At 39.8% G+C, this 26,314-nt stretch overlaps 1 protein-coding gene across 1 annotated transcript in view; it reads right to left on the reverse strand.

The window, feature by feature from the left end:
- Positions 1-548: 548 nt before the first annotated feature.
- Positions 549-26,314, reverse strand: part of MOSMO (modulator of smoothened) — a gene marked incomplete at both ends in the record, with an annotated part of 29,078 nt that continues 3,312 nt past the window's right edge. Inside the window, 2 exons of the mRNA XM_082006902.1 lie at positions 549-733; positions 8,664-8,876. Of these exons, the coding sequence (XP_081863028.1) occupies positions 549-733; positions 8,664-8,876 (398 nt within the window). The remainder of the gene's footprint in view (positions 734-8,663; positions 8,877-26,314) is intronic.

Here is a 26,314-nt window from a genome sequence, read left to right on the forward strand (position 1 = left end):
GGGGGAGGAGGGGATGTATGCTTTCTCGCTGTTACATACATGTAGAGAACATGTTTTGATCTATTGGCTTCTTGGTGCAGTAATGAAAGATTGATCCACATTGGTGCCAAAGGCTTTGCTCATCAGAGGGAAGCTGTAAAATACTAATCTCCTAACCAGTGAGGCCAGCCTCACTTGAATTCCTCTGCAACCCTCTGGTCTACCACAAAGTTCATAAATACTTTGACTTCCAAATCGTTAGACGTTAAAAACAGAAACAGTACAGTAACATGGGGCATTATGCTTCTCAGTGTAAAGCATTCTTCACTAGTTCCTATCACAGTGCAGACCTGACTGCATTAAAATATGCTCAGGAGATTAGTCAGCGTTGTCTGTATTTGGTTATGGGAAAGGCTCTCCTTTTTTTCATCCAAAGTGCATAGTGAGAACAAGTCAAAGCATTCCTCTTTTCAGTAAGTGTTTGATAGTCCAATCTAGGCATCCTCCTGAGAATGCAATTCTGACGTCTTGCTCTTTTCCAAAATAAAGTCCTGCAGTTGAGACATTCATCAGCCAGGTAAACAAACTTTGCCAGCAAATAGAAGTCCCACTATTGTAAAGAAAATGGATAAGACAAACAGTACATACGAAGACCCAACCACTGTGTTATTGGGTAATTTATATGGTTGACCTCCAACTTCGTTGATGTAAAATCCTATTGGAAATATTAGGGCTGCCATACAGAAGAGAATCACTGCAAAGAAAAGAGAAAAGAAGAAATGGTCACTGCTGCGTTTAAGTCAAAATATTTATCAGTTCATAGAGCAGTCCAGAAGACCAAGCGACATATTCTGACCAAACCGAAGAGCTGAGATATTCCCATACCTAACTTGCTTGAAATGACTGCGTAGGCTTTATCTTGCTTTTAAAACATCCCTCATCTACTCCCAAGAAAGACCCCCATTTTGACTGTAACTTCAGTCCTCACTAGATCATGAACTGTGTTTACAGAAAAAAAAAAATGGTGGATGTATTTCTACCACCATCCACAAGTTTAGTCACAGAGTTCCTTACTTCTCCAGTTATTTTAGAGTAATTTTTCCCCAAAGCCAAGATAAACTAACATTCAGCATTGAAGAAACTCCTTTTCTATTATCAGAGTTGTCTTTTTCCAACTGTAGTTGCCCTCTCCCATTCTTCCACATAAATTCCTTTTCCGTAGGTTTTGCTAGAAGTAGAACACACATAGATTGTCATTACAGATTCTTTTCGATTAAAATATGCCAGTTTCCTAAAGTTACATGGATGTTTCCTTAAGTAATGAAATATCCTTAAGGTTTTCCATTGGAATACAAAGAAAGTTCTCTGATTCAGTTTAATCTAAGCTTCTTAGTGAAAAACTTCAAATTCAGGCTCCATGAACAAAGAGAAGCAAGCAATGAGGCTTTTTATTTCACCTGAACAGTTAGACTAATGTACCTGGTTCCTAATTGCAACTGATTCTCTGTGTATGTACCAAAAAGAAACCAGAACTGCTATTAAAGCCATTCATTAGAATTACGTTAGGGATTTCACAGGCCTTCAGGTACCAATAGTGCCCAACATTCCTCACAGCACATTTCAGTATTCCGATCAAATCCAGGAGAGAACATCCAGTGTTGTAATCTTTCCCACATGACGACTTCAGAGTTCCTGTAACATACGTTTGGATAGGTAACCCTGTTTAGTTTAAACGTAGCAATATGCAGGGTTCTACTGTCTCGACTAAGGGAGTGACTTCCAAACAGGGCTCCTCTAAGAGGCAAGACATTCTTCACAATAAAAAGGATTAGCTTTTGAATTGGTTTGATGGCGTATGCAAGGACATACAATTTGGGTTTTTTTATCAGTATTAGAATAACACAGAATTTTAGCTGATTCTACCAGTTCAGTTAACTATTAGTGCTTTACTCATATTTCATTTCTATGTATTTCAGCTTTGTTTCAAACATTATTTATTGCGAGTGGAACATGGCATCCCGATACCCATTCAATCAAATCTAAATTATATCTGAGGGGAGAGATATCCCACCAACCCTGCAAACCCACATACCACTGTCTCCTAACATGATGCACAGCTAACACTGAAGCCTCTCCTAGTCCTCAAAGTCTACCTATAAACTCAGCCACATGAAAAAGAAAATTCAAGCCAAGTTACAATGCTCCTGCCTGAACAAAGTGCATTACATGCTAATTTTTTCAGTCTTCTTTCAGTTGACAGAAACTGCTGCTTTTTTTTTGTTAGTAAGGGACACAGGTGCTGTCCTTGTCTCCCCCTTCTCTTCTCCACCACTAAGCTGTTCCCTACTTGAGCTTCCCCACAAGTCAAACAAGCACCAGTAGAAACCACTGGCAGTAAGTAACAGCCATCACCTTAATCACCAGTTCCTGTGCAAGTCAGCAGTGCTGCAGCTGCTTTTGTTTCCAGAGGTACGTAAAACAAACACAGGAGCTTGCCCGTCCCTTTTGGCCTTACCAGGACAGAGTCTCTAGTCTTTCCAAATGAGGAAATGATGGGCTTGGAGCAGCCTCAATATTTTTTAATGTAACTTCACTACTGCTCTTCCTGACTAAAATACACATGCTCCAGTTTTTCCAGCTACAGGGTTACATGCCCATACTAAAAATTTTTTTAAACGGACTCCATGTTTACCCAAGATGAACAGCTTCTCACATATTTTATACCTTAATGCTCAAAGCTTATGATTTGCATAGCACAGGTCTCAGTTTTGAGGAAAAAACAGTCATGTTCTATAGAAGAGACTAGTTATGGGCATGATGAATCTGAATTCAAAAAGTGTCCAAGTAGGACTTGGGCATAAATAAAATAGGACGGTTTCATAAACCATGACTGACATCAGAACATCAGCTTGCTCCTTGCTTTCTGAAACACATGAAGCAGCTTTCACAACACCTTGAGACAAAGGCAGCTACCACCAGGATCAGCCTGCCTTTCAGCTGACAATACTGAGCTGGAAGACACCAAACATTCCACTAGAGCGAGCTCGTGTCTCACTTTTAATGTCACTGCACCAGCGAATTATTTTTTAAAGGGAAAGAAAAAAGAGCAGAAACAAAAAACATCTGGCAACTGCATAGTTACTACATTCTTGCTCAGTACTACCTTGCTAGGCCATCTATTAAAACAAAACCAGAAAACCAGCAACCAGATGTTAAACATCAAATAATCTAGAAGGTTTTAATCTTACATGGTCCATGTAATTCCACACTACACAATCTAATCCTGAATGTTTCCCTTTTTTTAACTGTATCTCAACAGCTGGTCCATCTGAGGAGAGAAAGCTTGGGTATGTGTTCCCTGAGCAGGTATGTGTAAGCACAGAAGAGCTCTATACTTGAGTGATCCAGAAAACAGTGGTTGATGTGTGATTAGTAATGCAACATAAAATTAGTAACAGTATGAACAATATTCTGAGGATGAGCCACATTATCATAACTCGGTATGCTTCCCATTACATCTAATTTGCGCTTGACGAGCATTCCAGTTTTTTACAAAACGTCTGTTATATTTTAACAACACACTTATACGAAATAGCTTTAGGATTCTGAAAACAATCTGTACTTTCAAGATTAAATCTCCTTTATTCAAGAATTACACAGTGGAAAAGTTCTGATGGCCTCATGGATATGGGTGAAGAATAGATCTTTATCCCTCTCTACTAAACCACTGTTCTTTCAGGTGTCTTGTACATCCATGCAGCAGTGCTCCCAGGTGCCAGACCTGCTAGTGGCACTGTACTGCCGGCGGAGCGTGTGCCCAGCGTCTCCTTGTGTTCCTGCCCGCGGACAAAAGGGTGCAAGTACCTCAACTCTCCCTCAGCTCACAGCAGAAGAAAAAATAAATTCTGCATGTGCAGGCAGCGTGCAGAATGCTGATGCACACACACATTTCAAACCTTTACTACAGAAGCAACCAGCCATCTTTTCTCTTCCACTGTGCACACACACCATGTACACGTGCTGCTGTGAGAGTGTCCAAGCAATTTTCTTAGCATGGTCTGAATTTTTAGTCAACTGAAATAGCAAATAAAAAATGGACTCATCACAGTCTCTGTCAGATTAGGAAGCCTGGCAAAGTTTCGAGAAGTCATTAAGAAAAGACTGCATGATAAATTTATTAAAAAAAAAAAAGAAACTAAGGAGAAAATCCAGTATATGAAGTGCTCAGTTAACTTCATGTGTATTCTTTTAAAAGAAGCCTTGTAAGCTAGAAGATAGGAATTTCTTGTCCAAGCCGTACCCCAAATGTAACTGTCCGTATCTGGTAGTATCAACTCAGTGAATTTCCAGCAACCCATAAAGAACTTCTCCCTGAAGAGTACTTGCTTTTGATTTCAAATTCTTCCTTGGGTAGGAAAATTTGTAGAAAACACACTTAATGACTACAGTTTCTATTAAAAAAAAATTTAGGTAACAAACCACAATAATTTCTAGTCTGCTTCTGAATGATGCCTGTCAAAAAAAGATCTAGTTCCTGTAATTCTTTAGGTTGAAATTGTTTTGAGCATCCAATGACAACTTCAAAAAATCCAGGATACAGCGTATTAAAAGAAGGAAAAAGCTATGGTCTAGTCTTTAGAGGGCTTACTGCAGAACCTGCTTGCCTCTTTAGAGACGCATAACATAGAAAGCAGCAGCTGGTACAAATGTTTAATAACTCAAGAAGCACTTCATTCCCTGGGGAACACCAGGGACAGACGTTTGCAGGACAGCTACTGTTAGTTAAGAGTGTGATTATGCTGCCCCATTTTCACTTGTGTTCCAAAAAGCAAGTCCATTATACTCATGAACATTTAAATCCTCAGGCAAAAAGAGTAACAGACTCTCTGGTAACTGCTGATTATGATTTTTCTGTCCAGCATCTCCTCCCTTGGTATATCTCACAGAAACACCCAAGCCAGTGGTAGCAGCCACAGAATTAATTCCCTTTCTACCTGTGGCAGATGGTAAGAGACCTGAATCCGTGTAAGATGAAAACAGATCTTGTGGGAGCTCTGTGAATTCCTGCAATAGCCAAGATTCTTGTAATATACATAAGACCACCTCGGTGGCCTCCACAGAGAATAAGTTCTGGACATTGTTTCTAATTACGGAACGTAACAGTATCCGTCCCAAAGATCATGGAAATCACAACGTTTGAGATTTACCATAGGTTCACATCATCTTATCTCTTCAACCAGAAGATGGCATAACAAGCACCCTCAAAAGGCAAGGGGGTAACATACATTTGAAGTAGGGCTAGCAAAAAAGGAGCAGTTTCAGAGATACATGGAACAATACCAAAGGCAGGTTACTTTTTTGCTACCAACTTATGCCACTGTGTCACAGGGCATAATTAGTGGGATGGTAATAGGCAGTCAGCTCACACTTCAGCAACCGGTAAATAATACCATGCAAAGGAATAGCTGATCAGATCTTTGGCTGCTATCAACACGCAAGGCACAGCTATGAGTTTGCAATACCTCGCTCATTGAAGAAGCACACAAAGACCTGGGCAGTGCATAAAGGAACACCAAGAAGGAATCCACTCTCCATTACATTGTATGAATTTGGCACTACAGTTAACAGGAGTCAAATATCAGTGATGGTTTTGATAGTATCTACTCCCAAAGTGACAATACCTATCACATCAGTAGGAATACTGTGATTCTTGAAAGACTCTCCTCTACAGAAAGCAAGGGAAAACTTTCACATTTGCCTTTAGAAGACTTTTGTCACTCATGCAGTATGACCTGGAAGAGGGAAATATTCTCTCCTCTCCACAAAGCTGTTTTGCAGAGAAGCCAGGAAGACGAGTTTCTGTGCAGTAAAACCACCAATGGCTGGGGAAGCATGCAAACTTTGTGCTAGTAAATACTCTTTCAGGTGTATCCCTTTAGGAATGTATACAGGAAAGAGAATTGACAAATCAAACTTCTGTCCTTTGTGTGTCCCTTAGCTAAACACGACAGACGAAACCACTCTCAGCAGTAACTCAGATTTATAGGTGCACAGTTGAAAAAAATCTGGAGTCATCTGAGATTACAAGCAAAAATTCCATTAAATATAAGCTATATATTTATACATAAATTTCAGCATGAACTGGGCAAGACTGACCACTTATCAGGCTTTCCTTGCAGCTGCCAGAGTTGCAAGGAAAGGGCCGAGCAAGAGGATTCCTTTGCCCTTTGATGATTTACTGTAGACCCCCTCGCACTTGAGGAAATGGAACTGCCAGTCCCAGAGCTGCCCCTGGCAGCCCCAGCAGACTTCCCTGCCTGCTCAGGATAGCACGTCCTATGTTGTGTTCAGAAAGTTCCGTGAGAAGAACTTCTGCTAGCAGCCTGTATTCAGCTGTTGAGTCTTGAAACTGCTAGCAGAAGAGATGCAATACAACTATGAAGTTTTCCCTACCCCCTTCTAATGAGTTACACATGTTTTCATCTTACAGCACTGGCACTTCAGAGGAAGGACCTGCTCATGGTATTCCAAGTTGATTCCACATGGCTACATGTTTCCTAATAGTAATCTACAAATAGGTTTACTAATTTGTGTTGCCATCCAATGAACCACAGAAGCCACTCATCAACTTTTTGAAAAAGAGAGAACTCTTCCTACCATTCACTTCTTTTTTTCAAAAATGGTTTTTCTTACAACCGAGTTAAGCAATAAAATTTCCCATCATAGTTGTTAACATGAATGCAAAGGTCACAAGAGTCCCATGTATTTGGAGATGAATACCAAAGACATTGAATTTTAGAATTTTGGCAACACGGCAATCATATCTTAATAGAATTATGAATAATTCTGACTTGCGAAAGAACAAATTAGTATGTTTCGTTATTAAACATCTCTTAACAAAAAGGCAAGTGCTGAAATAAAAGAATGCCCTTCTATATTTAGACTTCTAACAATGGACCTGCTGGAAGCCTAAAGAAATCTACAGAAAAAAACCAACTTTAGGGTATCAGATTTTTTGGCTGAACTAACCATCACAGTTGTAGAGAACTAAAGATGTAGGGATGTGACTATTGGAGATACTGACCCCCCCCCCCACATTAAAGCATGTAAAGCCCAAAATAAAAGCTCTGAATTAAGAAAACAACCTCAATAAATAAATTGTGGTATCAACTATTAATATATACTACTGCAAAAACCCCTTTCACCCTAAAGCTTTGACTGCAGCTTACTGTAAGCATCTTAATTTTATACAGCATTTTGAGTTTAAACCTTCCCTGCATACATTAGATATACATGAAATGTATATTTTGATAAACATGATATGTATATCTTTATAGATAAACAAGGGCACTGGAAAAGTTGGGATGGAATATTCAGTAATACTCATGTCTGCTATTTTAATCATTCACCGGAAAATAAATAAAAGTCAATCACGATGGACATAGCATTTCAATAGCTCCATTGTCTGCAAGAGCTGCACTATTAATTTAATACGCTGTGTAGCAAAGTTGTCAGAAAGATGGCTTTGATTGTACAAAGCGCCTCAGTGAAGTACCTTTGTTGAAGCTAAGTGCTTTTTTATATTATTCCCTTTCCCAAAACAAGGTTAAATCTCATTCGTGTTAGATATCCTTACATGTCACAGAGTTCCATTAAACCTTATTTATGCCTGTGTAAACCACAAACTTCCATTTTCTAGTTAGTGTTCACACTACCTTTAGTGGTATGTCATAATTCAATTTAAAAGCCCTCAGGTTTTAGTTTTTTCATGCTGTCATCCCCACCATTAAGGCACCATTTCACAGTCGGGCTAAGCCTGTAACACACACCAACAAAAGGAAGTTTGAAAGTTACTCCTCTTACTCGTTATAACTGTTTTTCTTTTACACCAAAGTAGCCACATGTTTAGCTGTGCGGAAACACAGGGCTGCTAGAGAAGGCTCGGCCGTGAGGAGTTCCGCTGGTGCTCATAGGGAGCAGAATCAAGGGAGGCAGAAAACCACTGGTACTCCTCCCTCCAGCTACAGCACTGCTGCGGGTCACTTATGGAAGCAAAAGTCTCAGTGCTGTGAAGCAGAGCAGATGCTCTGCAGTGGGCAATCCTCCTGCATAGCCAATTAGGATGCGGATATTCTGAATAAAACACCCGCTGTGAGCGTGAAGCAGGACTGAACCAGCATCAACCCTGAGTGAGGTATTTATGAGACACCTGAAAAAGGGCTGGATTTCAGACTGTAGTAAATCCCCAGTGTATCAACTGCCTCCTCCTCCTCAGGGAGGGAATTTTCAGTCATTCCATTCTGCTAGGAATAAGTCCTGGATATATGGGAGTGGGGAAGTATGAAAGACTATCAGAGACGCAATTCAGGACTGACCTCTTCTACCCCTGCTCATTTTTTTAGGTCAATTAATGGCACTGCCCAAGGAAGGTAAAGGGGTCAGGCCGTCCTTTCTCTCACCTTGGGCCCACAGACTATTACTCCCTCTCAATTATAGTCACTCGAGATACCAACCCCTTGATTTTGCAAGAATTTTATTTTTCCTTCAGACATGGTATTTAAAGAGAAGGAATGTTTTGTATAGTAAGAGCCCTAAGCACTGCTCCTTGACAATACTATCGTGTTATTTTAGACTCCACCAGTTTATCCTGCATACAGGTCAACTGTGTAGTTGAGGTCACTTACTTCCAGTGAAAGCTATCCAGCGGGCATATTTAGTAGCTTCTCTTCGCCAGTGGGAAGCCACCAGCAAACCACATGTGACAGTTAGTGAAATGATTCCCATAATGATGAAAAATAACGTAGTGACCCACTCAGGAGGCAGCCGTGGAGGAATACAGGTCCTGTCACGTCCATGGATGGTTTGACACTGTCGCACAAGGCCAACTGTGAGAGCACCTGAAAATACACAGCAGAGAGGCAAGTAAACTTTCAAAATCCTCTCTGAGGGGCGCTCAGTTGCAAACCAAAGCTCAGAATTGTCCCAAAATAAGGGATTCTTTCTTTGATGAACCTTAATAAGCCTTTCAAACACAGAGAATGGGGGGCATGCTGTAAACATCTACCTTCATGTTCCTTCATCATACGCTTGCACAAGTTGAAGTGAGAGGGCTGCAAGCTGTATTTGGTTCTGGAGTGGAAATCAAGGTCTAATCAAAGGGATAAAATGCTCCTATAAAGCCTGCCAATATCAGCTGAAGTGGTAGCTGAGTTGTATAGAGCATCACTTCCTCATCTGTGCAAGATGAAATACTTTTATAATCTAACAAAATGAACTGCAGATGCCTTTAACTGTCTAATGTGCCCTTTTCCCTCCTCTGTAAATACAGCTTTAATCCTCAAAGTCTCACAGCAGAAACTCCATTTGATTCATACGAAGATTTTAAGAACATTTACAAAAACCCCACTTCTTGACAATAATGTAAGAGTCTCTCTATGCCTCCCTGGTCAATCCTTTTGACAGCTAACAAGAGTTACTATACACATAAACTGGGATATCTACACGAAAGATCCGTCAAAAAGATCCTAGAAAATTGACAAGACTGGTACAGGAACCACAAAGTTTTACACAAAATTAGGTATTTTCTGTTAAATAAATAAAACCCCAAACTGATTTAAAATCCAATTCAGTGCTTTTGAGACTCATAAAGAAGCTTTGAGTTAAGCTTTAATAGTGAAGTTCTCTTTGGAAAATTTTAACCCAAAAATAACATGCAAGATTAAAATTAATTTCTTCCACTGTCTGTTAAACATTAAGTCCTGCATTTCTCAATTTCGTCCCTTCTTCTGTTTTCCTAAATAGTCACAATTGTCCTTTATCTAAATTAGAAGCAAAACCCAACAGTGGATAATATTAGAGTTAACATCTTCCTCCACAAATTATTGTAAGTAAATATTGTCATAGTTGACCTGCTTAAAATAAAAAGCGGGCAACTTAGAAACAATTACAGTAAGACTTGGAAGCTTAGGTTTAGCACGTCTTTTGGAGGTAGAAACAATTGTCATACTTTTTAGCTTCTTGCGGGGGGGGGGAGGAAATAACAGCAGCACGAAACAAAGAATAAGCCAATAGTCAAAAGGGTAACTAGTCCTAGCATGCACCTCTTAGCACCCTGGAGCCAATTTCTACAAGCGTTCAGATCCTGTCTGCTTACACCTCAGCAAGAAGGACCGGCAGAATCAGCTTCTGAGCTTAGAATCATTGGGTTAGGAGGCAGAATATGATGTTTTATTAGATGTTGCGCTTCTGATATGCTCCTAGAGGATGAGAACCAAGAGCAAAACCATTACTGAATCAGTTCTGTTGAAGCATTTCTCTAACCTTTGTTTAGACTACAGATTTTAGCCCAATTCAAATACATCCTTTTAATTACATATTCATCAACTGAAAGATTCAGGGATGAATTTTCATCTAAAAGTTGAAGTAAAATCCTTTAAAAAAGCATCATTACAAAACCAACAAAATTGGCATTTTCTACTCTAGAGATACAGCAATCATACCATTGCTGTGCACCAGGATTACACAAAACTGAGCCAGAATTACACACGCCATCTTGCACAGCTCACATACCTGTACAGCACAGTTTTACATGAACTGCTTCTCAGTTGCTTTTTCATAGCCTGCAATGTTTTCGTTTTACATCAGCTGCTGGGGCAGAGGGGAGACGTGCATGCGTCCTGAAAAGTCAAGCTCCCCTCAACGCACACACATTGCGGAGCCTCATACAAAACACTAAGTAGTTTCCTGTAGTTTGGGGATAAAGAGGCTATTCATTGCAGTATCACAGAACAGGATGTTAATCCCAATCACTCTGCAAGACTAGGATTTAACAACAATTTTACTATACTTACAATAGAAGTCAGTTTTTTTCTAAACTGCAACTCTAGTCTAAAGAATGACTTCATAAAAATGACATCACACACTTCACAGATGTTTTCTGAATTCAGAGACGTCTCCTGAATTCGTGGCAGTAATTTAGTGCATTTTTAACTTTGGCAAAAGCAGCAGTGATAAGAACCATGCTGGACTCTGTTCCATTTCGTGTGTTAACTGAAACTGAAGAACCGTTGCTATAGATGAGCATGTATTAGAACCAGACGACTAACTCATCTTTCAGATGCAATTTGCAGTTTATATTGAAGACATTTTTAAATTAACAAGAGCACATTTAACACATCAGATTCAGAGAGGACCAAAGCTAAGACTAGTCCTGCCATATCTAGAGGAACCAGAAGAGAACTCCATCTTGAACTACTATTTTTCAGCGCATTTTTTTTGCTGGCAACATGTACTTCTCCAAACTCTGATTCTCTCAAAAAAAACACAACCAAAAAAACCCACCAACAAACCCTCAACTGAAAATGAAAAAAGAGAACAAAAATCTCGGAATTGTGAGTATCAGGGTAGCGTCCCTTTTGAAGACACAAGGCTAGTTGCAAGAAACCACTCAGAACAGGGTTTCCTAACATCACTTCTGGTGTCCAAGTGTGTTGTTCCACTCTTTCTTTGTGTTTTTTAATCAGAGTTTTAAGGCGTCAGCAATTAAATTTCAGGATCTGCCATTTTGGATGAAAAACACTGAATTATACTTTACAGTTTAGCTTTTGCTAGCATGTACTTAGTATTTGCTCTTAACTCTGTTTCATGGATTACAAATTTGAAGTAGATATACTCCATACTCAAGGTTTTGAACCTTGAGTCTACAGGCTCTAGGAGGACAAATGGAGGGCAAGAGAAAGTCTGTGAACTACTTCTAAAGGTTTCACCAAGGTAACTGGGAGAAACAACCTCATTATGTGCTCATAAATTTAGTTCAAATTTAAGTTCACTATACAGGGATACCTCACTTGTGCACATAAACTGGGCAGAAGGAAATTAAACCTCATAGCTTGCTCCCATAGTGACAAATCTCCTGTTGAATGCAGACTTCAAAAGAAGTCTCTAGTGTGGAAAAAGAGTATTTATTTGCCACGAAATTCAAAAGAAGAGTGGGTTTACATGGTATTTTATTATCTTGGTCCCGTTCTAAAGCAATCAAGCAAACAGTTGCCAGGCAGCTGCCAGACTAACTTGTTACAGAAAATCTTGTTTAACCTTATCTAGTCTATCACTGAAAGGAAGGACAGAGATACTAAATCCAACAGTCTCCTCCTGCCTGTAGTTAGAGAACAGCCCAACAGTCTGTCTCAAGCCAGACACCAAGTTCCACGAGGTTTTTGGTCACTCCTTCAGAACAATTCCAGCATAATTGCTGAAAATCTAAGCACCTAGCACAGGTATAAAACGAACAGCACAGCTAATGCTGGTAGATTAGGCAGCTTTAGGATGGATAAGGCCTTAAACACGTGCAGCAGAGCACCCTCGCCGGCCCATCCTCCAGCTCCCAACACCTGCACCGCACAGTCGTCGGGAGCTGTAACGACAACCTGCTGATGCCGGGGCTGCTGCCCTTCTCCCGTGTGCCTCCCCCTCCGTAGCTTCCGAGCCTGGCGTTATGCAGCTCAGTACAGCCAGGGCGAGAAGTGACTAGGATATATCTTCTCATTACTAAAAATGTGATTCAGCCTTCATCAAAACAGAGAATGCTGCGCTGAGCAAATGTCAGTGAAGTGGTCCTTAGCCTTTTCCAGTAAATCTATTCCCTAACGTGCCAGTGCATTTCAAACACATTAAACAACCTTCCAGTAGTGACAGCCTGACTATAACCAGGTCTCCAGTTTATACCAGCAAAAGATTTCATGACCATATTCCCACACTATCTCAGGCAGCTCCTCTGGACCACCAGTAATGCTCATTTTCTGACACTGCATATTTTTACTAGAATCAGTAATAAAAAGACTCTCTAACGAATACACCAACATTTGGGAGCCTCACCTGTTTAACGATTAAGTTTCACAGAACAATTGAGGGAAATAGGGGAAAAGGCACCAAACCAAAGAATGGCAAGCCCTCATTTTCCCCCCTTTGTGCAGATGTGCAGCTGCCACAGAGCCGACCCACAAGTGCGGCTCCGGCCCCGCTGGTGCTGTGCCATCTCTCTCCCGTTTCCCTGGTAACTACAGAGCCACCAAGGAGGAATCACATGCTACGGAGAGAAACAAAGATCACTGCAGCCCTTTCACTCACCCACCTCTCCATCGCTTCTGAATTATTAAAAGCGGCACAGCGATACCACGGCCGGAAAGCAGTAGCACAGTAACAGCTGTTCAGATGTTTGCTGTTCATCCATTATTTCCTTGCCAGGACAGGTGGGACCAAGCGTGCCAGACGGACACAGGAGAGGTGCCGCTGCCGTGACGAGCTTACCAGAGCATAAGAAGCAACTAATATGGTAAAAGCACGATACAGTGAAGGAGGTGGGGCTCAAACGTTAGAAGGTCACAGAGCCCAGCAGCTCTGCTGTCATGTGAACATACAAAGCACAAACCCTCAGAACTGCTATTGCTCATACAGCGTGGGGTACCTGCTCCTCCTCTGTCCTCTCCTACTGTCCCCACTTGAAAATTGTCTTTACTCTTCCCTCTCGTTTTAGAGAAAATGTTATTCCTTGGGTTCAAATGCATCTGCAGCCCCTTATATTCCTTGAAAACAGCTTCCTCACTTTTACCTTCCATATATCAACCACATCCTTGGCAAAATGCTTATTGCTAACATTAAACAAACATTATGGGCCAGTATGGCTAGTGAGGAGGTTAAACATCCAATTGCTCACAGCCAGCCTGCCCGCCCACCCTCCCTCCCTCGCTGTCCTGATGAGATTGTATGGTTCTGCTAGAAACCCCAGTTCTGACTGCCAGACAATTTCTGCTCAAACAAGATACTTTTCCTCAGCGCACTGCGGACTTGTTAAGCCATCTTTGCTAAGCGAAGAGCAGAGTTTACAGGGTTCCTGATGAGGTGTTGGTGACGTAAATCTTAGAGCACCGCCAATGTGGCAAGGACACTGGTAAGTTTTATGTTTTAGTAATGAGCACATGGAGCTATGTTATTTGGGCACACTAAAACATTCATTGCTGCTGGTTAGGTAACAGTCGCATGCCAGAGAATGACATATATAAAGTAAGGGCAGCTCAGTTAAGCCATTCCCTGTAACTCTTTTTGGGCCACAGACAAGGACGGGAGGAAATGAAGTTGTTCTTGGAAAGTTTCTAAGTTCTATCCGATTAATAAACTTGAATGGAAAAAGGTCTACGTCCGTCTAAGAGGAGGAACAGGCTGCAGCTGTCTAGTGCGTAGCTGTAGCTTGCTACCCAATCCAAGGGGAAACTTTAAAGGTCTAAAGAGAATGCAGTGATTTCATCATGGCAGACTAATTCCCTGTACCAGTGTTAAGGATAACCATCAAGTTGACTTCGGCCACCTTGCCTTTAACATGTCTGCTGCTCCTTGCCTGCAACCAAGCCTCTCTGACAGAAGACCGCTTTCAAAGTGAGCGAAGCATAGCCGAGGAATTCCTGAGAGGAACAAACAACAGAGCACGGTAAGAATAGTTCCAACACAACTGCCCGTAACAGCAAACAAGGAGGAGGTATTTACAAGAAGAAAATTTTTCAAAGTCATCGAAGGAATCTGGCAGTTTAAAGTGGGATATTTACGTATTCTTACATATGGAATTTATTTTCCTGCAATGGGCAGTTTAAGTGATGTTACTATACAGAGGGGGAAGACAGCATGACTTACATAATTTTATTTATTTTGTTTTGGGGAAAATTTCTATTACTTCTATATTCTGGGTATTAGTTCACTGGAAACAGAATACTCTCCCTTCTGCCTTTCCCAAAATCCAGGGAACCAACACTGCTGATCCTTCCCTACCATAGCCTGGGAGGTCACTCCAGGGTGCGTATAGTTAGTTCTACTTATTCCAGCGTAAAACCCCATCAGAAATCAGACCCTGTACCCTCTCTTAGATTAGTCATGCTTAAGAGCAAGCAATGCAGAAGGTTAGGGACAAAGCTATGCTTTTGTGGAAACGCACCACCTCTGGTGTGAAGAGGAAAAAGATACAGTATCCTGCTGGTTTGCAAAGCACTTCAAAACTGAGGAGGAAAAAAGGATTAACAAGACTGGGGAAGACCTCTTGGTTGTAAAAGGCATGGTGCATGTTGTAATAGTCCAACAGAATCGCAGGGTCTCTGTGTGTAAGGTCCCACTGAATGATGCCCACAGGCACAGCTCACAGAATTTTTTTGTTATCTGCAACTGCTCAGAACTACAGCCTTGTAAAATGAAAAGTAGTTATTCCTCATCTAAATTTTCAGCCATTGACACATTAAAGCAATTTAAAAATGTTTACAGCCTCTAATAATGTCACGTCAGAGCGTTTTGTAAAATAGCACATACACATAATTAACTGCAGCTAAGTAACTATGAGCAAGTCAAACACCCTTTCCTCCACTTTCTTGCTTAGGTCATTGGTGTAGGACAATACAGTAACTGGATTATACCTAAAAACCTACAAAGGGTACATAACAGGATCAAAATATAAGAAAGGATCAACTTCCAGTTTCCAATCAAGTATGAGAATACCATATCTTTAGTGTTCTTACATAAATAATTACTACTTTTGTGAAGGATGGGGGTAGTTTGAATGGATGCTCTTTAGCACTTACACCACTAAAATAACTTTGAGGTTACCATGCAAGTACACCATTCAGGATGTGGCATGACAGATTGATTCTCTTACTGCGGATGTTCCAGTATGTTGTTCAGTTAGTAAATTAAGAGGCAACGAAGTTCAAACTTACTAAAATAAGATTTATGAATGCTAAAGGATGATCTAGAGAAAGACTTTAAAGGGTAACAGAGGATTAACTACAGAGGGTTCCTCTACAGAACATAGAGGAGTCCAAAACAAAGGGATTATGAATTATTTTTCCTGTCCTTTGTATGCCAGATCTTACATTTTTGGCATTCACTCTGATTTGTCTCTCAAATCATCTAACAGCTATTGTAACCCTGGAAGAGCAGCTTTGGAGTTTCCCACTTTGAAGCAGACCACATGCAAGATCAATTCATATGCCCACTGGATATTTATTGGTATGAAACAAACACCTAAATAGTATTTATACAATGTTAAAAGATCAGTTTTAATAGACACCTAGATTTACTTGCAAAGTCCTTGCTATATCTAGAGTGCATCTTTTAAGAGCAATGCAAATAAATATTACAAGATAGAGAATATTATTATATAAACTGCTATTTTGCTTCTACTGCATTTATTCTCTTCTCTAAAAATCAGCATGTTCTCTCCTTTTCAAACCAGCTTTGGAATGCACCATCCTTCTGGCTCTAGAGATATAAAGGGTACTTCCTTGTTTCAGGAACAAAGTGACTTTCTTAAAAATACTCATGTTGGCAACAATACGTGAGGTAAGGTCCCTTGCTTCACACGCAGCTTATGCTATGAGGAACCTACAAATTGAATTATATTTAACAATCTAATGTCCACAGAATTTAATTTATTAGGTACCATTCTTAGCACTCTTTAGAACTCCAAAGCTTACTGGCTTTTAAACAGAAGAATTCTCTTAAAGTCTAAACTCAGTGTTAAAAGAGTTGTGGTATATTAGCAGAAAAGCCTGCCTTGCTGCTGAAGACCATCTGGTGCCTAAGTTGTCTCAAAAGTTTTCAATTCAGTGTTTGTATCATGCCTAATTCAAACCAAATCCCCCCTCCAAAAAACCCACAGTCTTCTCCCTCCCTCCTCCCACCCCCAAAGAGGAAAACAAAATCAGGGGCCATCTATTGGGAAAGAGCCTTATGACTTACACGTATTAGAAAAGTTTATTACCACAGATGATAATCATTATGATATACAAGTTGTAAGTGATGTTTAAATTGCAGACATTTAGACCAAAAAACCCAAGTTTATTTCTGAATTCCAACATACAAGTTTCAATGCCATGCTGCTTGTGTATCGGGGTGGGGTTTTTAATGTTTGGGTTTTGGTTTGTTTTTTTAAGAAGAGATGGACCACCACACACTGAAAGAGCTATCCTCAGGCAACGATGCAGGAACAGCTCTCCTGAGTGCGTAACAAAGGCTCTGTGTGTTCTCACATATCGGAGCCAAGAAATCTGCCCACACTGAAGGTATTCTTTCTTACTTCAGAAGACAGCACTAATTAAATGTTGGTAAACAGGATCTCTAATAAGTTGCATCCTTCTGGTTGTTTGTTTTCTGACACTACAAGCATTTTCACAATAGGATGGTATTGTCAGTGACGAGAATCTTTACAATTTCTGAAGTGGCAAGGGCTGGGGAGGGGGGAGGGATAAAAAAAGAGAAAACAATGCTTTATTTAGCTTAAAAGACAAACAGAAAAATCTATAGTTATTTCCATTTTTCGCCCAACCAAAACAGAGCTACTCAAAGTTGACAAAATTCACTGCCTAAAAAAGAAAGATCAAAGGCAGTGTCAATATTTAAAAGTGATTTTTCTAGTCAGCTACACCAGTTTTATGCCATATGTTCAGTTGAAAGCCAGAAGCTATGACACCTACAGCTGTTCTGCCATTTCACATCTGATGCGCTTGTGTTCTAAAGAGTTATATTTGGCTTCAGACAGAGCTGTAAAGTGATACCTCTCCATCCAATACACCACACAACCCTACCCCAACCTTCTCAGAAATGGTCCGCTTCACATTCGTATGGTTGATGTGCAGGCTCTTCGAGGCTGGCCATCATCTACAGGAGCCAGTGACGTGAGGTGGCCAGGCTGGATCAGTAATGGCAGCACCAGAGTTTGCTACGTGGTACGAACACAACACAACCAGCAAGAACACAGAAATTCTGGATCTTCATGGTTTAGCGGATCACCTGCCACATAGGTGTCTTATAAGGTGGTCTGTTCATGGGCTGGCAACACCTAGACTTCAGAGCTCTCCATTTTTAACTCCTGCTTATCTAAAAGCACCATTTCACCAAGTCAGTTGAGTTTCAAACTTAAGAGATGTCCAAGCAGATGAGGACAGACATACCAAAACCCCTAAATCACACCAAGTAGCCTATTGTTCTCTCTCTCTCTTTATTCACGAAGATGAAATACCTGTCAACCTTCCTGTTTACAACCTAAACTAACTCCTCTGGCCTGGTGATGAAGGCATTCAAGGGTAGGTAGAAAATTCAGGTTCTGTCCCTGCCCTCAAGATTGCTTGTGCATTTTATCAAATGAAATTCAGGAGGAATTAGGATCATCTTCCTCTGTCAGCCGTAACTGTTGTACCTTGCGCTGATCTCAGCTTGCGTCAGACATGCTCCAAGGACACCCACTGACCTAGCTCTTCCATGGCCTTATGAATCACCCAGTGGTGTAAGGTGAAAAGAGAAGTGTTGAAATGCCTTTTGGCATTTATATGGTTAGAAACGTATTTGCAAATTTTAGGTGTCTGCTCTGCAAACACTCAGGCTAAATACACCTTATGTGCTTGAATGGCTTCTTACAGCTGAGCCTGACTTTCTCCTGGTCCACTGCTGAGAGCAAGTTTTAGGCCCAGGTTGCCAGAAAGTACAACAGACATTGTTAAATAAAGAACAAAATACTCAAAAAGCAAATAAAATGTACTAACAACTTGGCGGCAATTTCTGTAAATCACATAACTGATGGCAGGTTTGTATTCCTAACAACGAGGACATGAGAAGGGAAGTTTGCAGGCAGAAGTAATACCTTTTATTAGAACAACTAGAATAATTGGAAAGATTAAGCACATTTCTGTTCTTGCAAGCCCTTCCTCAGACACACTAGTTTCCCCCCGTCCTACGAACTGGGGATATAAAAGATACTATCTCCGTCTACTAGACTTGCTTTATTCCGTAAGGCACCTTTGTCAACTGAAGAGTGGCACCTGAATGTCCCAAGACATATTTCATTGCAACTAAGGTAGTATTTCAAGCAGAATAAAACCTAACCTTAGGTTTTACTCCTAAAGGCACTTTTTAACTGTTGCCAAATCGGTGTATGACATGCTTGTAGCAACTGGCAGTACAGGTTAAACTGCACTTTACGTAGGGATTAGGTACAGGGCCAACAAAGAATTTATTCTTTACAAGTAATGCTTCATGTGAGACTGACATATAGCTTAACTACATACAATCTGTCCTCAAGGACAGGAGGCACAGTTTCCTGGCTGATTCGACATTTTAACGCCCCCCAGCTTTAACTTTTCAGGCAAACTGAAAAAAAACCCAACCACCTTCTGCAGTAATAATTCTCAAATTTAGGCATTTACTTCTTGCTCCCATCACAACAAGAACATTAAAAACAAAGAAGAACAGGAAGGCAGGGAGCATATTCAGGATTTACCCTGAAGTTATATTTTCTTATCCCTTTTGCTAGGGCAAGTCCTTATTTTAGGAGCCTGCATAATTTAAGCCTGAATTATTTAGGCAATTAACAGGTGCTGCCTGTGTGGTGATAACACTTTCTCCCTTATCACAAATCAGCATCTACAAAAATAGACTGTAGGAGTCTGGAGACTTTTTTTTTTGCTAGAAGAGAAGACAGACCCCTCTTGAACAGTTAAATTTGCACTTCACTGAAATAAAATACAGCTTTATCTTCAGGACTCAGTCCTTTCTGAACAAGTGGGACTACTGTTAAAAAGCAATCAGATGTTATACAGTGCTCCAAAGAGCGTATCTGTTAACACATGTTTATACAGTTGTTATACTGACATTCTGAAACTGACTTCTCTCTAATTTTAGATTCAATATAAACAGGCAAGAAATGCTCTGTCTTTATCACCAACTTCATCTCACTGAGAGAATTTACTTCAGATTACATTGGGCATAAGTCAACAGACTTCTGTTTTACAAACAGCAACTACTACTTCTAGCCTTTACTCTCTTTATTTCAACATTTTTCATGTGTTAAGCTTCAGGGTGCTTCTTGTAATTGCTGAGTGACCCAATAATATTCCATGGAAAGAATTTATGAGACCACATTAGAAATTCTTGGCCATTCAATCTTTTCAGGTTTCCTGTACAATCTTGTTGCATAGTTTTTAAATTGAATTAAGTGTGGGTTTAAAAAACAAAGTGAAACATGCTTCTTCCCACACAAGTTTCTACAATGGAGAACTACATCATTAACACATGAATTTAGGTGCATGATTAGTTTCAGAACGGAATTCAACCTAAGGAAAAAAAACGTCTTCTTTCCTCACCCTTGTGACTTCTCTTCCCCCACAGCACGCAACGCCTACAGCACTCCTTGCATCAAGAGGCACAGAAGCTGCAGTGCATTTTCTTCTCTACAAGAAAGGAGATCAGAATCTTCCACTGTGGCAGTTCTGGAGCTGACACTTCCACTAACTATGGGAATACCATTGGTCACTGTCTATGATTAAGAAAAGATACCTCTCAATGCACAATTCATAATATCTCTATTTTGTGCAGAGAAGACTGAACATTAAAGCAAATTTTCAAGTCAACTAAGTCATCTTCTATACAAAAGTCAACCTTCAGGAAAACTTCAGGTCCATGACAACCTCTTAGCAGTTTTCTTCATTTAGGTATAAAGACATTACAATTAAAGGTTGTGTATGTTTGATGCGTTAAGCTCTACTGATGAAGTTACAGATAAAACTGTTCCCCCTTACTTGTACATTTGCCCTGCCTATCGTGGAAGTTAGGATCTATCTCATTTCAGAAGTATACAAAGATTTTTATTGTAGAAAGCAAGCAGTTTCACTGAGACATCCTAATAACACTAGTATATATGCCATCAATTTGAGAAGCGTACAAGGAATCTAGATTCAAAGTAGCTCTTTGGAAGTAGTCACAGCAAAGCAGTCCTGAGGCACACTGAACAATCAGTGGTCCCAATCTCCCTTATTCTGATCCCACATCTATTCCTTAAAATACAACTAAATTACATGGCTGCCAATAGCTGGAAGCTGTCACAGCAAGGGAAGTGGAAACAAGGCAAGAACAATCTGGGCAACAACTGGAGAGCAAGAGCACAGGAAACTCAGGAGTAAGAACTGCAACACAATAAACTGGGAAGTTGGTTCAATGATGAGCACTACAAAAGTAAACTGCTTGACTTCACTGCCTATGAACAGTGTCATTTGATTACTAAATTCTTGGATGTACCAAGCTCAGAGACACCTCAGCCCTACTAATACAGCGTCCAAACAACTCCGCAAAGAATTGCTCAGGGTCAGGTTCAAGGCCTAATGTGAACTGTCTTCAACTGGACAAATATTCAAACATCTAAGTGGGTTATTAATCAGTACACCTTGAGAGACTGTCATCCTTAATAACCCCAAAGTGCTCTGTAATTTATGGCACAGAACTGCAGCTACCATGAGGCTCTTGGGTAGCAGCCAACTGTTGCTTATCGCACTACGTTGCGTGGATAGAAACGCTGGCTTCTGATACTGTGGTAAATCCCTGGGAGGCTTTTGATGCCTTCATAAGGGAGCGTTTTAGTTCATCCCAAGGACCCAGCCATAACAGACTAAGTACGTTTTGCTCAAAGAGAAGAACTAGACTCCATATACTCCGTGGAATTTTGAACCTCGAACTCTTAGCAGCTGGTGTTTCATTCATTCATTAGCTCATCACGCAGACAAACCATCACACTCAGACTATGTTCCCAAAGGTACCCAAGAGAGACCAAACTCTTGTAATCAAGTCTATTTACAAAATTTAAAAAACATACACAAGACAATACATCAAATAGGAAATCTAATATGATATAATAGGAAGAAACCAAGAGCTTTACCCTGAGAAAGGATGTAACCTATGACTGTTAATTCCGTATGTTAATTCCTATGGAATTAGGCCAATACACGTGCTTTGCCAGTCAAATACTCTAGCTTGTTCCCCCTCTCCTTGAAATAAGACACATACCCTGCACAGATCCTCTTCTTGGCCATATCTCCAGTTTTTCAGATCTGTGTACATCTCCATCAGTCAGAGGCTTGGGGAAGAAAGGCAAGATTGAGCAAAGCTGCTGGAGCACACATAAGGGGATTGCTGCAAAATTACCATAGAACTTTTTCCCTGAATATAGCCCTCAATAAAAAGACTCTGTGCATTACTAAATTTGTAGGCAATGTGAATTACAATAACAACTTATAATTACATAATAAGAATTTTATTTTAAAATTTAAAATTGTATAAGCTAGAAATTTATAATAATTTATAATTTTCCCAAATGACTTTGTACAAGAACTAAAAATAGTCTCCATATTGTATTTGTTCCAACATACTACAAACATCATTTTGTATTTGATTTTAAAATAGATAGCAGTTATTAACCTCTTGAAAGGTCAATATTCCTCCTCATCCATGAGTACTCTAGTTATTTTCTTCTGAAACACACAGGTATGAACCTTGCTGGAAAAGGATTCAAGAACTATGTGGAGAACTCCTACCTAAGATGAACATCCTACATACTGCAGCAGACGAGAAAAGTTAGTTCTCTCTACTTTGTTTCAAGACTAGTAAGAAAATAAGTAGGGAAAAGCTGAGCTGTTGTGAAGTACCTTTAAAAAAAGTAGGACAAGCTTAAAAGTTTGACCTACTGATCTTCGCTCTGGCAAAAGTACAAACGGAGTTTACATAATGCTGCTCACATGTAAACGCTGGCTGGAAACTAAATTATACAAATGTTTTTAATAAGCCTTGGCCATTAACAGGATTCCTTTTTTTTTTTTATTTCTGACAGTTTTAAATATTTGTTTTGTGGTACGTACTATTGAATCCTTATTTTTAAGATTCATACATTTAAGTCACTCTGGTGTTAATCTCGGTGTCGTATTGTGGCAACAAATGTAATATGCATGCCTAAAATCAGCTCTAAGTTGGTTTAAAAAAAATCATCACTACTCGTGAAACGCAGGTAGTTCCTGAAGCCACAAAGCTGAATTCTCAACAAGGTACTTTTCCCACAATTTGTACTGTCTACAAAGGAGATTTACAACTACTTATTGAGTAAAGCATAGGATAGACAGAAAACAAGTCTGCATCTGCACATACTGAAGAAGTTACTATAGATAATTTATATCTGTAGTAACTGTACATACTGCAGTGAAGTAAATACTTAAAAGAAAAAAGTTATTCCAAACACCTGAAACTCAAGTACCTGAGCAAAAATACCTTTCAGAAAAGACAAATTCAATACCTGTTATTCTTAGATGTTTTTTTTCTCTGTTTCATAAAGTAGAACTGTGATAGAGAAAAAAAATTAAAAGAATCAAATTAAAGCTGTGCTGCTAATGCTCACAGAAGTTTCTGTGATAAAGATACCACCTCTATTTTACAGAGGAAGAAATTAAGGTATTACTACAGTAACTTTCCAGCATTCAAAGTCAGTCATGCCAGATGCTAAATTTGAGAGGTAAATACAAGTTACTGGCTCCCAAATCTGTACGCTATAAATCAGGTATTTCTTACCTAATTCTTTAACGCTAGTTACAGAATGAGGAATTCAACAGGATTTGGTGGGAGGTAAACTAATAGTTTTGTACCTTCACACACTAAAGAGAAAACAAAATGTTCACCTAACAGAAGCAGTATTAATTTGTGTTTGTTAAAAAGCAGATGTAAAACATCAGTTCCTCTATGGACAAAAACAATCAACTCTCTCATCTCTGCTCTGGCAGGCTCTAATAGCCAGGCTGACACAGCTCTCTCTCATGAGAGTTTTCCTACACATAAAATAGTTCCGTATGTTTAAATGTTGAGTGGTTGAGCAAGCACAAAATTAATTCATTACAACAATGCCTTACTATTAATTTTTCTTGTGCCTTAAGGCCTGGTCAATTATAGAACCCAAGCACAATTTAAACACTCTGCTTTGTCAGATTTTTACATCCACTTGAAAAACATCTACAGTCACGAAGCGGAATGGAAATGTTAATTTTAAAGATGGCACTGACACTCCCAGTCCAGGCACACCTATTAACAGACTGCTCTTGTTAGAGTATTCAGATTATATGGGGTTTAGATTCTTTGCCAGTCCTTACTAGTCCTTACGTGGGATTTTGGGGGGGTTGTATTGTTGTATTTAAGGCACTGGCATCTCTAAAATGCAAGTACTGTTAGCGGCGCCTGCATCTTACAGATTATCCTAATCCCCTCGCTGTCCAGATCATCAGCACTGCCTGTCCCTCCTTGCTCACGCACCTGGGGGCATCTACCAGAAGGAAAAGTGTTTTCCTAGAAATCGTGTTCCAGAACCTAATTTTAACGCTCTGATGTTCCGATGGCTTTGGAGATGGCTTTTCGGCAGTCACTTCTTTCTAGGGTATGATGCTACGTAATTCTTCATTCTCTGTATCATCACCCTCTTTTTTTTTTTTGTATTCTCAGCATGCAATGCAAACATGTTCATGAAAAGGTAAATAAATAACTTATCCTGTCACAGTCATTACATGATACAATACAAAAAACATTAGGAAAAAGTAATTTTGTAGAATTGCTTCCTATCATGTCCCATCATTCTCTACGAAGAACTGGGAGAAGCATGCTGTGTTTTGAGTATATTGCAAGGTGCTTAACAAACAATCACCACAAACCTTCCACAGATTTTTTGAAAAGCCAACTATCCATAAATCAAAGAAACAAACCAAAACAGTATCTACTTCAGCAGGCAGCACAATGATTGCTCTATAACAGCATTCCTCCACAGAAGAGCATTGTACATTACCATTTTCTCAGCAGAGGCCCTAACGGGCAGAAGTGAGTGATAACAGGTCATACTGATTTTTACATATCACTATGTTTTCAGCAGACAACTGCATTTAGAACTATAGAGCTAGCTGGAACTCAAGTTTACACCCTCTTTTAAGTTGTTGATGCTTTACTTACTCTATTCTACCTATTCTGTTCTACTTAGAAATACTGGTTCATTCGAGTACCTTCATGTGGTTTTGGGTTTATTCCGTATACAGTCAGTGCTCCAAGTAGAGAAAAATATTTCAGTGGCAATACGGTCTCAAACTCAGCAGAAGCCAGGAATCACTGCTTGGTCGTATCGCCTGTGATAAGTTCACTTAGCTGATCCCAACAAAGCTACAGCTCATGTTGGATCTGTGGAGAAAAATTCCTCAGGAAGAGCTATCACATGCAGAGGAATAACACTGAACAGCAGTAATTTGCCACTTAGTACTAGACAACTTATTTCACAGGAGCAGGGACTTAACTGCCTCAGAAGGAATGGCCTGCTGGGTATAGCTTGCTCTTCTATACGACCATAGATACCACTGAATCTGGAATCATGCTTCACAAATAAAAAAGCAACTGAGTACACAAAACCAAGAACTACGTGTAAGACTTTGGAAGATACATGGAAAGCCGGCATTTGTAAAGAAAACAATTTAAAATAAGTGGGACATTGTAGATTCGTCATTTACTATCATACTGTTACTGCACAGCATGGGACAGCAGGCAGTTTAAATGAAAAGTATAATTGCTAACATAAGTGACCTTGATGCTTATGTCACAGATGCAAGATGAAATTGGAAGATCTGCTGAGCACTAATACCACCCGAGTCAGCACTGTTGTGCGTATGTTGAGTGGCCTGGCCATAACATTACACTGTGCGTCCCGTTGTGATATATGTATCAACGTAAGAGGATGCGATAAATACTTGCTTTAGAAGTTACCCATCAGAATTTAGCAGCCTTAAATTCTGACATCCATATTAACTTAATGACTGCTATAAAAAAGGTACACGCTGTTCTGTAATTTGGAATCAAATGAACAATCACGCTACATAGGAAGGGATGACTAAGTCACATAAACAACCTGATAGCTTAGCTTTCAGTGAAGGGGGATTTTTGATTAAATTCTCCTCTTGAATTATCTGACCTATCCTAAAAGCATTTCAAATTGTCAACCCCCCTACACGTGCAGCTCTTAACATGTCTAATTTCAACTATGCATCCTATTCATACCCTTTTCCCTACAAAAGGGTTGAGAGCTGAAGCTAGAGCACCTTCTGTTCCCCCTCCTCCCCTACTGAAGACAAAATATCAAAATCATTAAAGACCCTCCCACACAAAAAAGGAGCATACGGAGACAAAACTACCAGCTTTTAAAGTTCATTGCAAAAGAAGTGTAGAGATACAGGAGCCAAATTCATTACTACTGAAATCAGTGGGAGCTTAGGCACTGGCTTTAATTAAAGGCAACTCTGTCCTTATTTCTTGTATAGAATATCTGTCTGATAAGGAAAGGATGTCAGTGCAAGAATACTGAGAAGCCACTGGTTTCCAGATTGGAGTTACTGGTGTTCTGTACTTGCACAACACAAATAACTAAACCTCACTGAGAACTCTCCGAAAGAAAAACTCATCTAATTTTCATCTTTTCTTTATA

Source organism: Phaethon aethereus (genome assembly GCF_964289735.1).
Source record: "Phaethon aethereus genome assembly, chromosome: 15".
NCBI classification, from domain to species: Eukaryota; Metazoa; Chordata; class Aves; order Phaethontiformes; family Phaethontidae; genus Phaethon; species Phaethon aethereus.